Genomic DNA, 14,512 nt, shown 5'->3' on the forward strand with positions numbered 1-14,512 from the left:
ATCCCTAGAGACTGATCACTGTAATGTTACATAGGTCCAGAGTATGTCTGACCGTGGTCACTGACTTTACCCCCAATCCTACACACTTAATCACTAGTTGGTTCTCCGGACACAGATCCCTGTTGGAACGCTTATGTTTCTTTTTCCTAAGAATGAACTCCACCCCTCCCCCCCAAAAAAAACTGTGTTTAGAGTAAATCAACACATTGTGAGTTTTTCTGTAGATTTTGTTAGTATTTCTCCTTAAATTTGAGTTGCCTAGCATTCGGTGGCATACTACTTTGGGGTTTGGGGTTTACAATCATGTAACCAGGAAGCAAAGACTCTTCTTGAGTGTGATGAATAGTGGATTTTTTAATGCATGGGAAGTTGCAAACACCTCCCTCGTTTATCTATCTTTAGTTTCAGTTTCTCTGGGTCTCTGTTGCTGCGTGTGGGCCTCTAGTCTCTGCGAGCAGGGGCTCCTCCCCAGTTGCCGGGCGCCGGCTCCTCTTGCTGTGGCTGCGGCACTCGAGCTCAGTAGCTACAGCTCCCAGGCTCTAGGGCACTAGCTCAACGGGCTTAGTTGCTCCGGGGCATCTGGGGTCTTCCCAGACCTGGGATCGAACCCGTGTCCCCTGCATGGGCAAGCAGACTCTCATCCACTGTACCACCCATAGTGGTTTTCATAGCCCAAAGTAGACAGTTGAGCAAGTTGTATAAAATTCAGACTTCAAATCTCCATTTTCGGTGATGGTGTCTCAACCGAACTGGCCTGGGCATAGTGAGTTTCATTTCTCCGCTGCAGGAACACGTATCGCCCTTCAGCTCTCCTTAGCCCTGTGTCCTAGTCCTAGTGAACCCAGTGATGAGAGCTATCAAGGCAAGCAGGACTGAATCTAGTTGATCAGCGGGCATGCATGCCCCCAGATCTCTACATCTTAGATGAGCTTGAATCTGGACGTCTTCATCTGAGTGGAATTTGCGGGTTTTTAACCAAAGTTCAAACATCCTAAGGCAGTGTTCATGAAGCTGGAAGCTCAGACCCTGCGTCTGCGTTATTAGCTCTTCCGGAAACCCTTGCGGAGACCCTCAGCCTCTCGGGCACCGCTCCAGCCTGCCAGCCTGCCCGTCTGCACGTGCCAGATACAGGCCTCCTCCCTGTGTCTTCCCCTCTGGAGGGCTGGCAGCAGTGATCTGGTGAAACTGTGATGCTGTCCATCAGAGGAACCAGGGGCAGAAACCAGGGTTTCAGCATGGACGTATGATCCCTGCCCTCTCGCGGGAACCCTAACACTTACAGTGAACCAGAGATCACGTCTAAGGGAGGAGAAAGCTCACCCCTGTTAGCTGCAGGGGCTGAGGGCAGCCACTGACAAACACGGGGAGGAATGAGAGTGCCCACGCCGGACTCGGGCCACGGTGGGCAGGAGGGCCACTCGGAGACTTACCCCAGCCCCGACCACGTCGTATGCAGATGATCCATGATTGTTTCCCCCAAAACACTGAAAGCTGCCCCAAGAATTAAGACTCAGTTGTCTTCAGCTCCTTGGCATGTTGCCTGGCATGGAATCCCCTCATATATATGTTTATTGAATGGAACCTCTTTTCTCTCCTGGTTTCTTTGTTTTCTAATAGGAGCTTTATTGAGACATATTTCACATACTATAAAATTCACAGATTTATACAAAATATGTCCATACAAAACAATGGTTTTCTTTTTTAATTCCATTTATTTTTATTCTTTGATATTGTATTTGCACCATGCAGCATGTGAGATCTTGGTTTGTGAACCAGGGACCGAACCCCAGCCCCCTGCAGTGGAAGTGCAGAGTCGTGACCAGGGAAGTCCCCAAAACAACAGTTTTTCACCCAGTGGTTTTTAGTATATTCACAGAGTTGTGCAGCCATCAACACAACACAATTCCAGAACATTTTTATTACCTTGAAAAGAAACTTTGTATCCTTCAGTGGTCATCGTCCATTCTCCCCTTCCTCCAGACCTTGGCAACCACTAATCTAATTTCTGTCTTTATGAATTTGCCTAATCTAGATATTTCACAGAAATAGAGGTATACGATACGTGGCATTTCGTATCTAGCTTCTTTCATGGCGTGCTTTCCAGATTCTTCCATGTTGTAGCATGTAACAGTACTTACTTCCTTTTCGTGACTGAATAGTATTCCATTGTACAAATATACTATATTTTGTCTACCCATTCATCATTTGATGGACATTTGGGTGGTTTCTACCTTCTGAATATTGTGACTAGTGCTGCTTTGGACAAGTCTCTGTACAGACACATCTTTTCAGTTCTCTTGAGTGTATATTTCAGAGTAAAATTGCTTGGTCATATGTCACTTTGTGTTTAACCTTTTGAGGAACTGCAAAGTGCCAAACTGCCCAAGTGCTTTTCCAAAGCACATTTCATATTCCTGCCAGCAATATATGAGTGCTCTGATTTCTCCATATCCTCACCAACATGTGTTATTATCTGCGATTTTATCATAACCAACCTAGAGGGTGTTAAGCAGCACTTAGTATGATCCTGATTTGCATTTCCTTGCAATGATACTGAGCATCTTTTCATGTTTTTTCCTTCATTTTCACCTTTTTCTCTCGTTGAGAAATAACCAGGACTGGAAATACAGAACTCGGTTGCTTACACTATGCTTCCGCAAGGAAGAAACTGTGTCTTACTTGTTTTCATATTACAAGCACTAAGCACCGTGTTAGTCCAACTCTTTGTGACCCTGTGGACTGTAGCCCGCCAAGCTCCTCTGTCCATGGAGTACTTCAGCAAAGGATACTGGAGGGGGTGGCCATTCCCTTCTCAGGGGATCTTCCCAACCCAGGGGTCAAACCCAGGTCTCCTGCATTGCAGGCGGATTCTTTACCATCTGATCCACCAGGGAAGCCTAAGCACAGTGGTAGATGCTGAAAAATAAATGTTTCTAAATTCATGAATAGACAACTGATTGGATGAACACACAAATCTCTCCAGTTCCCCTTTTTCTCTGCCCAGATCCCTCCTAGAATTCTCTTTTTCTTTAATGTCTGATGAGAATTTTGAAACATTTGAAGTGAACTCAACAGATGATTCATGTTTGCATGATGCAAAAGTAAACTAAGAAAAGCTGTGATATTTAAAAAGATAATCCTGTGCATTACCAAATCTTGCTTTGAACTCGTTTCTCTCCCTCCCAAAAGGGATATTCTTCTAAAATAAAATCTGAGCACAATGATTATGAAAAGTGTTCATTTTCTTCTGTTTTCTCAAAGGCTTTTTTCTGAAAAGTAAGCCCTCAGTGACCCAGTTCAATGAAAGACTTATGAAAATGTCATGATAAAACATATAGTAAGTCATCTGTCATTTCAACCTGGCTGATCTTTTTTGGAACCAGTAAGGGTTTCCTGAGTCAAAGACCTTCATTAAGACCATGATAAAGAGAAAGAATGATTTTTGTTTTCTCAGCCTCTCCACATCCTAACAAATCAGGCCTTTTTGGTTTTCCCTGAAGCTCCATGCTTCTATGGTAAACCTCTGGTACCTATGAAACTGGTTTTGCCCTCTGAAGCGTTTCTTATGTTTGGACATTGTGTACAAGGAAAGGAAAGAGGCAGACATGGGTGGGAAGCACATAGCTTCTGTTTGTGTCTTTAATTTCCTGGGTCATGGAATTTAATAAGCTCAGAGTGCAGTAATAGAGTTATCACGGTTGGATTTATTTCTTAATAAGCAGAACCAGTATTCACTGCAGCCATGAAATTAAAAGATGCTTGCTCCTTGGAAGAAGAGCTGTGACAAACCTAGACAATGTATTAAAAAGCAGAGACATCACTTTGCCAACAAAGGTCCATCTAGTGAAAGCTATGGTTTTTCCAGTGGTCATGTACAGATGTGAGAGTTGGACCATAAAGAAGGCTGAGCACCAAAGAACTGATGCTTTTGAACTGTGGTGTTGAAGAAGACTTGAGAGTCCCTTGGACTCCAAGGAGATCCAGCCAGTCCATCCTAAAGGAGATCAGTCCTGAATATTCATTGGAAGGACTGAGGCTGAAGCTGAAACTCCAATACTTTGGCCACCTGATGCAAAGAACTGACTCATTGGAAGAGACCTTGATGCTGGGAAAGAGTAAAGGCAGGAGGCGAAGGGGACGACAGAGGACGAGTTGGTTGGATGGCATTACTGACTCACTGGACATGAGTTTGACTAATCTCTAGGAGTTGGTGATGGACAGGGAGGCCTGGTGTGCTGCAGTCCATGGGATCACAGAGAGTCAGACACAACTGAGCGACTGAACAACAACCACCCAGTTGTTGAGCTATGTAATCACATCACAAGTTTGCAGAACCTTTTTTTAAAATTTGTTTGTTTATTCACTTTTACTTTTGGCTGTGCTGGGTGTTTCATTGCAGTGCAGGCTTTCTGCAGTTGTGGTGAGCGGGGCTAGTCTCTAGTTACAACGTGCTGGCTTGTCTTCGTGGTGGCTTCTCTTGTTGCAGAGCATGGGCTGTAGGGTACACAAGCTCAGCAGTTGTGGTGATGAGTTTAGCTACTCCTCAGCATGTGGGGTCATCCCGAACCAGGGATCGAGCCTGTGTCTCCTACATTGGCAGCTGTCTCCATTCTTTATCACTGGGTCACCAGGGAAGCCCTGCAGAACCTTTTTTTTTTTTTAAAGATGGCCTTATTCATTCTACTCTTAAAAGTCGTTTTTAGAAAAAGATCAGTACAACTTAAATACTGGAGGACTGGAAGTCAAGATCTCGGCTTTCGTCTCTGCAGTTAATTTCTGGTTTGAGCCTGAGGAAGGCCAGACTGATGAAGGCTGGTTCATCTCAAAATTATTTGCTCTCCCAGGGCCTTTCCAGCTATAAATTTTTCTGAATTTATTGCATGGTACCTAGATTGCAAAGGGATCAAGTCCCCTAAGCACAGGTTCAGAAATAAGTCTTTCAGAAGAGACTGAGATCTACAGCACCCCAGGTGTCTCACATCCTGGCCTCTCTGGATCCCTCCGTATAAACCCAGCCCAGGGAGTCTCAATTCTAGATGTACGTTAGAATCACCCAGAGAATGTTTAGGTAATTCCATGCCTATGTTTCTATACCCTAAGACCACTGAAATAAGATTCTCAGGGGGCTGGTCTCAGATTCAGTATTTTTAAATGGTTGATTCCAAGATTCAATTTTCTTTTTTATTTTGACTGCACCACATGGTATGTGGGATCTTAGTTCCCTGACAAGGGATTGAACCTGGGCCCTCACCAGTGAAAGTGCAGGGTCCTAACCACTGGACTGCCATGGAATCTCCCGTAAGAGTCAATACTTTTAAGCAGGATGATTCTAAAGTCTAATCAGGGCGGAAAACCCATTGTTTACCCAAGGAACCTATTATCTTACAGCATTAGGACGAGTAAAGAAATTGTTTCCCCAGCTCTGTAATCTAAATTGCGATTGGGGTGTGATCATGGGAAAAAATCCTTTCAGGAGCAAAGAACAGGTAGCTCTAAAAAGACCTTATGATTTCTTTTTAATAATTATTCATAATGTTACATATAACAAAAATGATAAATTCATTTATAGTAAGTATTTTAAAATAAAATCCCAGTCTCTCTGCTTCACCCATTGGCTCCAAGAGCCTCTGGACCCATTCCTGCCTGCATAGTGAGTGTGCACAGCTGTTTCCAAGGCATTCAGAAATCCTGGGCCTGATTATTAATTCTGTAAGTGTGTCCTAAGATCCTAGAGAGATATAAGATACTGAGGAAGTGTATTGTCAGGGAAAGACTTTTTAAAATTTATTTATAATTAATTGGAGGATAATTGCTTTACAATATTGTATCGGTTTCTGCCATACATCAACGTGAATCAGCCACAGGTATACATATGTATTGAGAGTCCCTTGGACTGCAAGGAGACCCAACCAGTCAATCCTAAAGGAAATCAGTCCTGAATATTCATTGGAAGGACTGATGCTGAATTTGAAACTCCAGTACTTTGGCCACCTGATGTGAAGAACTGACTCACTGGAAAAGACCTTGATGCTGGGAAAGATTGAAGGTGGGAGGAGAAGGGGACGACAGAGGATGAGATGGTAGGATGGCATCACTGACTCAATGGACATGAGTCTGAGTAAACCCCAGGAGTTGGTGATGGACAGGGAGGCCTGGCGTGCTGCAGTCCATGGAGTTGCAAAGAGTCCGACAGGACTGAGCGACTGAACTGATTACATGTGTCCCCTCCCTCTTGAGCTTCCCTCCCACCCCCGACCCCATCCCACCCCTCTAGGTTGTCCCGGAGCCCCGGTTTGAGTTCCCTGACTCATAGAGCAAATTCCCACTGGCTCTCTGACAGATGGTAGTCTATATGTTTCCTTGCTACTCTCTCCACTCATCCCACCCTCTCCTTCCCACAGACATGGAGAGCAGACTTACGGACATGGAGGTGGGGTGGGGAGTGGTGGGAAAGACCTTTAAAATGTTCTCTTGTCCGGTGTTTTATTTGCTTTCTACATTTAAAGCTAAATGATCACAATGTGTAAACCATAAAGCAAAAACTGTGTTAAAACGCATAGAAACAGTTCGGTCTTGCCCCTCATCCGCCCTCCTTCCGTCCTCCCCGGTGCGCCTCCTGGCTGTGGCGTCTTTGACTGGAACGTGATGTCCTTCTCACCGGCTCCTCTGTCCTCCCCACAGGCTACATCCCCAGTTACTTAGACAAGGACGAGCTGTGCGTCGTGTGCGGAGACAAAGCCACGGGCTACCACTACCGCTGCATCACGTGCGAAGGCTGCAAGGTAAGGGCGGGCCGGCCCTCCGGGAGCCTCGGAGCGCGGCCGGAAGGCTCAGCTCGAGTTCGAACCAAACCCCGACATTCATGGGCTCTGACCATCCGGGTGTCTGTGGCCCTCTTCATTTGGGGAGGTGGGGGGCGCATATTCAAGACTGATTTTTTTTTTTTTTTTTCCCAAATCGAAAATAACCAGATGAAGTTTTGCGAGAGTGGGAGGGCTGGTGGTGGTGGTATTCAGTCACTCAGGGGGGCCGACCTTTCCCAACCCTGCGGACTGCCGCACGCACGCTGTCCTCCGCTGTCTCTCCGGGTTTGCTCAGACTCACGTCCATTGAGTCCATGATGCCATCCAACAGGTAGAAAAGTTGATTAAATGAGAAGAAATTGAGAAAGGCCTCCTTTTCAGTTTAAAAACGCATTGATATTTTATGACGTGTTACCATCCCAAGAAATGACTATTTCTCCTCCTGCTTTCTCTCGAGTGTTTCAGGGGACAGAGTTGGCCTCAACCCCAAGCTGTTTGCCAGTGTGAACCTGACTGAATAGGCTCACTTTTCAGGGTTCCGTTAGGGACTGTCTTTGCGGCTGCTACTGCTGCTGCTGAGTCACGTCAGTCGCGTCCGACTCTGTGCGACCCCACAGACGGCAGCCCACCAGGCTCCCCCGTCCCTGGGATTCTCCAGGCAAGAGTACTGGAGTGGGTTGCCATTGCCTTCTCCAATCTTTGAGGCTACTTAGGTTCAATTCTGTGCTGAAATTGTCCAAACTGGCTGTTGGCACAGGCTGCAGTCCATGGGTAAATTCTGGTTGTCCTTCAGTAATCACATCCTCTCCAGACTCACCTGCAGGAGACACTTGACAAGAATACAGGCAAACAACAGTTAGTGTACTTCAGGAAAGTGAACCTGAATTTGCAAACTTACATCTTCCTTATCAAAATGAAGTTGACTTTCTGGCAAACACGTTTTGGTCCAACAACCAGCCTAGAAGGTAAAGTTCACTGTAAAGGTAAACAAAGCTTAACCCAGGGCATTCAGCTGATGTTTTTATAAAAGACGTAGTAAGTCAGAGAAAGACTTTTTTTGTTGAATGTTTTATTTACCTTTTAAATGAAATTATCAAAAACTTTAGAGCAAAAAGCGTATTAAAATTTATAAGACAAATCAGTCGTCCCTCATTCATCACCTTCCTCACCCCCTCTCTCCTTTCCTTCCTCCAACTACCCCCTTTTCTCCTAACCTTTGACCCTAGACCCCCAAATTCAACATGTTAGCTCGGTTTCATACTGATGGGGTCGTTTCCCTAGTGGAAGATTTTCCATGCAAACTCCCTGCTTTCTGTGCACAAAATTAGGAAACATGTAGCCTGCTAAAGTGTTAAGATGATATATCCAGTGAAAAGAGGTCATTTTTAAGGTCTCAAGGCAAGACTCTTTTGGAATGTGATGTAATGTTGTTCTCATTCATCCAGACCCCTTTGATCTAGAATTCGTAACCTTTTAACAGAGATTGGGCTAAAGGTTGCTATTACATCTATGAAAATAATATCATAAGGAGTTTGATGACATTATTTACAAATAAGTTGCGGCTATTTATTAACTGGGAAACTTGCAGCCTGCCTCTTGAAAGGCCAATTTTATGGGCTTGGTTTGAAACTGATAAAACCATTTCTGTAGATGCTTTCCCTCATTCCAAAAGCTCAGCGATTCAAATGGGTCTTTTTTCTAAATTAGCCCCAATTAAGAAGGATTTTACCTACCTGATTATTCAGTGTTGAGATTCTCTCAAATCAGTTTTTAATGACAAATTTTGAATTCTAGGAGCGACTCTAATGAAAATTCCATTTATATTCAATTCCCAAAGGGACTCTAAAAACCAAATGTACCTTACAGAGGACTTAATGCTCACTGCTGCTGTTTGCTGTTTAGTCGCTCAATTGTGTCCGACTCTTTGTGACCCCATGGACTGCAGCCCGTCGGGCTCCTCTATCCATGGAATTTTCCAGGCAAGAATTCTGGAGTGGATTGCCATGCCCTTCTCCAGGGGATCTTCCCAACCCAGGGTTCGAACCCTTGCCTCTTATATCATCTGGGAAACCCAAGGGCAGTTACACAGATCATTTAATACAAGGAAAGAGCATCTTGGGAAAAAAGCAAAAGAGATGTTCAAATGAAACAGGGCTTTTAAAAGTGACCAAAAATGAAAAAAGTTGCACTTTACATCTTGTTTATTCAAACCTATAATTCCGCAGTGTGTAGAGGGACTCTTTTCTGCCTGTTTTTGCCCTGAAGACAGTGGAAATCTTCCAGATCAGATGTTTCCTTTGTTAGGATAGGGCAGTTTTCATGCATCTTTTGTAGAAAGAAAGTTTATGTTCCCATAATAAATCACTTTAGCGCTGATTACGGCATCATTCTGGACCACTAAGAAATGGATTCAGTTCTTCTCAAAATGCAGAGAAACATGTCTAATGTCAATTTATAAAAGCAAAACCTCCGCTCACCAGTTACTCACCAGTGAGAGATATGTTCTTACTCTGTCTCTGAGACATCTCTTTTGTCTCAAAGAGACTTTTTTATAAGTAAATATTTTCTATCCAAGTTCACTCGCAAAAGTTGATGTTTCTCCCTTTTTAAAATTAAGGAACCTACCATCTTGGACATTTACTCAAATGAAGTGTTCCTTCATCATGTGTCAAAATTTGCTTCCATCATGCCTCAGGGGAAGCCTGAGCCTTAAAAAGCATCTGGTCCATGAAGTGCCCAAGAAGAGTCTTCGAGATGAACCACAGAAAAGATGGCACTAAGAATGGCACAGCCTGCTGCCTCAACTTTTTTTTTTTTCTTCAAAATAAACCAAGCATCAGTTATTTCATTCGTTCCTTCTAAAGTTTCCCAGGGAAGCCTTTTTGGAAAAATGCTCATTACATCTGTTTCTGGTTCATCACCTCCTCCCCTCCCTGCTCTTGTCTGACTCCTCAGTGAGCTCCCCGCCCTGCCCCGGACACGAGCCAGTGTGAGCAGATAAGGCAGAAAAGGTCTCCTGACTTCAGGGGAACAGTCTCCCAACTTCAGAGCAGCGGTCAGCATGCTCCTGGAGGCCCCCGACTTCGGTGTTGCCACCTCTAGGGAGACCACAAGGAGGATGCCACCTGGTGGCCCTGCTCCCTGCCTGTGACATCTGTCTTCTTGCTAGAATCTCTGAGTTTCTTCTACCTTTCAAGCAAGTGCAACCCTCGAAGGGTGGGGTGGAGGGAAGGGAACGGGGTGGAGGAGGCGGGCGGGGAAGCTTGTTTCCACCCTCTGCAGGCTCTGACATCCAAGTCCGGCAGCACGGCCCACCTTGGACACCCAGGAAACACGTCAGCCGCTGCCCCGCGTGTGCTTTAGGGAGTCTTGCGACAGTTCGTCGACGTCATTCAAACTAATGGACTCAGTGTGTAAGGATGCAGAGCCAAATATAATATGACAGCTCTTCTGTTAGGACTTGAGTCGTAGAAGTGACCAGGGATGAGCACACGGCCTGAGCCGCAGTCTGTCAGTCCTCTGTGTTATTCTGCTTTGCTCAGTGTAAGATCCTTCCTCAGACCCTTCCCTTGTAAAGAAGAGCTCCTGAGTCTGAGTGAGGAATATGCAAATGGCATATGTACATCATCAAAGCCAGGGCCGGTTACATGGGATAATTACAATTTGGGCTTAATCCTGGTGGCTCAGCTGGTAAAGAATCCGCCTGCAATGCGGGAGACCTGGGTTCGATCCCTGGGCTGGGAAGATCCCCTGGAGAAGGGAAAGGCTGCCCACTCCAGTATTCTGACCTGGAGAATTCCACGGACTGGATAGTCCGTGCAGTCACAAAGAGTCGGACATGACTGAGCGACTTTCAGTAGATCAGCTGGCATCTAAGTCCAATTTATGCAACCAAGTTGGAGTTCCTTTAAGCTTTAACAGGCAACTTCCTTTAAAACCTGTTGTGCCTTGCTAGTGTATTCTAAAACATAAAACGATGTGGTTTTTTGAGAATGGATGAGAAGGGACTGTTTATAATATGTTCATTTAAAACATTTAAATAATACAGTAAAACTGGACTAAGTTTATATCATATAAGCAGTTAAATAAGTAAGATTTGCAGTCCAATTCCCAGGTTCCAGTTCCAGCGTGTACGTGCCATGTGATTTGGGCCAAGTGATTTAACCTGTCTGAGGCTTAGTTTTTTAATCCCCGCCGTGGAGATATTAAGAGTACCGACCTCAGAAGGTTGTGGGAGAGACAGAGGTACTTGTCTGCAGCACTCTGCAATGCGCCACTCACAAGGAGCGCTTTCTGCCGTTATGACTTGAGTACCATGTCCAGAAAGGTTTCTCATGCGACACCGCCTTGAGGGTGTTACATAAGTCACCTAGGCCTGGAACCTCATTCTATCCTCAGGTGGCCCTCTCCTGTGCCTTTAGAGAGGAAGAAGCATTGAACTTTAGGGCATGTGTCTACAGACTCTGGAGAAACAGGATGCTAGGAAAGGAAAACTCCAATGCCATGAGCTTTGGGGAAAATTTGGTAAAGAATTTGGAATTTTCTCCTCCCCAGTGACTGTTGTTTTAAGGGCTATCTGAGCTGGTCACAGCCATCTCAAGCGTCGAAAACCAGAATTAAACTAAATCTCTAAAGGCAATTAATGCATGCATTTAAATACTAAATGATTACATTACTAATTAACAGAGCATCACAAGTATCTAGCTCTTTTATTCTCCAGTATAAAGAGCAAACCTCTTCAAAGCTTGGCTCAGACAGTAAAGAATCTGCCAGCAAGGTAGGAAACCCAAGTTCAGTGCCCGGGTTGGGAAGATTCCCTGCAGGAAGACATGGCAGCCCACTCCAGTATTCTTGCCTGGAGAATCCCCATGGACAGAGGAGCCTGGTGGGCTACAGCCCCTGTGGTGGCAAAGAAGACAGACATGATTGAGAGACTTTCACACTGTGGCATTCTATGAAATGAAATCATATAATTTATTTATATGACTCACTGTTTGGAAAACATAAGCGTGAACACCAATTTGCCCGTTAGCTTTGAGTAAATGCCAAAAAGATGATGACTCCACAGCTTCTGACCTCTCCCCCTCCTCAGATTGAGAACTCCTTAGATTCACTGTGGGTCAGCTGCCCTGTACTGGAACAGGTAGAGCTACAGGCCAGTACACAGGTGAGGTCCAAAACCAGCCACCGTGGTTAGGAAGATGCAAAATGCTGGAGGTCCTTTATTTCTAGACAATCTGAAACGGCTGTCTTGGGTCTTTCTTTTTCATGTAGGGTTTCTTTAGAAGAACCATTCAGAAAAATCTCCATCCATCCTATTCCTGTAAATATGAAGGAAAGTGTGTCATAGACAAAGTTACAAGAAATCAGTGCCAGGAATGTCGCTTTAAAAAATGCATCTACGTTGGCATGGCAACAGATTGTAAGTAACAATTTGCTTCCTTTGCTTCATATTCAGGGAGTGTTGACTGGGGAAAAGGGTGGCTCAAGGACAACAACCAGGCAGGAAAGAAAGCAGGAATGCTTGTGGACAGCGGGCAAGCACCCAGCCCTTTCAGGGACCCTCACTCCCATCCATGGCTGGTCGGTTTCCATCCTACCTTCCCCATCAGCTCCTGACTCCAGAGGCATCCAGATGACGGCTGAGGGACAGAGGTTAACCTGTCCCCGTCACGCGTGCAGGACAGGCAGCCACACTCCGTTTGCACAGAGGTTACAGACGAGGGGTCTTGTCCACCCACCTTGATGAGGTGTAATTTTCCACACAGCATTCATGTGGTCAGAACCGCATGGACTAATTCTCTCCTTTTTTTTCAAAAGCAGAGACAGGAATTTATTTTGTGGGCATTTTTGGAGTCGGGGCACTGGCAGAAAACATCGTGTTCAGAAATTTCTAAAGAATGTGAACTTGAGTCCTATTGCATGACTCATCCTGCAGTTGGTTTTTTTTTGTTGTTGTTGTTATATTTTTAGCCCATAAAAACATTCCAAGCTGAAGTCATCCTCCCCAGTTTTCAAAGTGCCACAGCATATGGCGGTGAGATTAGCCGTCGGGGTCTCTTCCCCACACTGTGCAAGGGATTTACACCAGTCACTTTAATTAATCTAATCATGAAATAAGAATCATGCCATTCAGAACGTGTGCCCTCCCTTTTGCTAGGTATCTGGGTTACTAGTTTCTTCTGGCATAAATTTTTTGCACATCGGTGAAGGATTTCAACTTTTAGTTTAAAGAAAAGAGGAAAGAAAAACGAATGCAATGAGGACCTCGTGAAGAGGAAATAGTCACAGCCACATTTATGTGATAAACAGAGTCCTCTAAGAACAACAACAAAAATCTCTGGAACGTCCTTGGTTTGCCCATTAAAGAAGACAGAAGGGGAATCTTTTATATAGAAAAAAAAGGAGGAGCGTTGTGTCAGGGCATGAGGCTGGAAACCATGGGTTAATCCCCACCTCTGGCTGAGTTCTTTGTCTCTGAAAGGCTTTTACTGGTTGCCAACAAAATGTCTGCTATGGTCCTGTGGAGAGAAGGGACCTGCTCAATGTCCATTGCAATGTTTTACTGAAAGTTAAAGATGTGAAAGTTGATGAGCTTTAAAAACTCAGTGTTAATCCACACTTGGTGGAAATTCATTTTGAGTGCAACTTGCTTGTGTGTGAGTCATTCATTATAAGAGCTCAGGTTTTATAATCAGAAAAACTGTTGGAGTCCCAGGTCTGCCACTTACTAACTGTGTGCCCACTGGACTTAATTTCAGGTTTCCCTTGTGTGAAATTACCACCGATCTTAGGATTCAATTAGAATAATGCACGTCCAATTTGCCACGATCCCTGACACCAGGGAAGCATTTGGGGAGTGGGGTTATGAGCACAGCCGTCTCCTTGCCTCCTTTTAATGGGTGAACCATGCTGACTTCACGGGGCTCACCCAGCCTGCCCACATTTCTCAGTGTCCCTCTCACTTTAAAGATCCAGCCACGTCTCCATGATCTGGGTCTCATTCTCTGTTTATGGATTCACCAGATACTTTTGGTTCTCTTCCTCTGCTATGCCTGCTTTTTTGTTTGTTTGTTTTAATTTTTCTTTTCCTAGCAGGTCACACCTTCCTCAGGAAATGGCCCTAGGACAATGATGTTCTAGGACTGCAGTTGGGGGGTCCTGGGTCTTACCGTGGCCCTGCCATGAACTTGTTGTGTGACTTTTGGGAAGTCATGATCGCCTTCTTCCTTCTCTGTGAAAGAGGGAGTGGACTAGATCAGAGCTGAGATCCAGCAGTAGTAAAACACTACGACCCTGTAGTATGAACCGAGTCTTTCCGTGCCACTGAGAGCTACTAAGAGTCTGGTGAAATGGTTTCCTTTTGGAAACTAACCACAGAAGTATAGGTTGCTCTTATCTGCACTTCTGATTTCCCTTTTGCGTATCAGGGGTTCTCAACCTCTGGCCCTTGAGCCTGTCAGGTCAGCAGTGGTGTTAGATTAGAAATGACATGCACAGTAAATGCAATGGGTGTGAATCATCCCCAAATCACCCCCAACCTGCAATCCATGGGAAAAAGACAGTGTCTACCACAAAATAAGTCCCTGGTGCCAGAAAGGTTGGAGACCACCGATAAATTATACAATTGACAGCTCTGTTTACTGAGCACGTGTCCTGCATCATCATACTGATAGCCTGTGAAGTAGGTCTTATTGATCCCATTTTAT

At 44.9% G+C, this 14,512-nt stretch overlaps 1 protein-coding gene across 5 annotated transcripts in view; it reads left to right on the forward strand.

Moving 5' to 3' along the window:
* Window positions 1-14,512, forward strand: part of THRB (thyroid hormone receptor beta) — a 416,080-nt gene that overhangs the window by 376,847 nt on the left and 24,721 nt on the right. For all 5 annotated transcript variants that reach the window (XM_061134940.1, XM_061134937.1, XM_061134939.1 and 2 more), the window contains exons 5-6: window positions 6,682-6,782; window positions 12,078-12,225. In XM_061134940.1, the coding sequence (XP_060990923.1) occupies window positions 6,682-6,782; window positions 12,078-12,225 (249 nt within the window). The remainder of the gene's footprint in view (window positions 1-6,681; window positions 6,783-12,077; window positions 12,226-14,512) is intronic.

This window comes from Dama dama, chromosome 32, assembly GCF_033118175.1.
Source record: "Dama dama isolate Ldn47 chromosome 32, ASM3311817v1, whole genome shotgun sequence".
NCBI classification, from domain to species: Eukaryota; Metazoa; Chordata; class Mammalia; order Artiodactyla; family Cervidae; genus Dama; species Dama dama.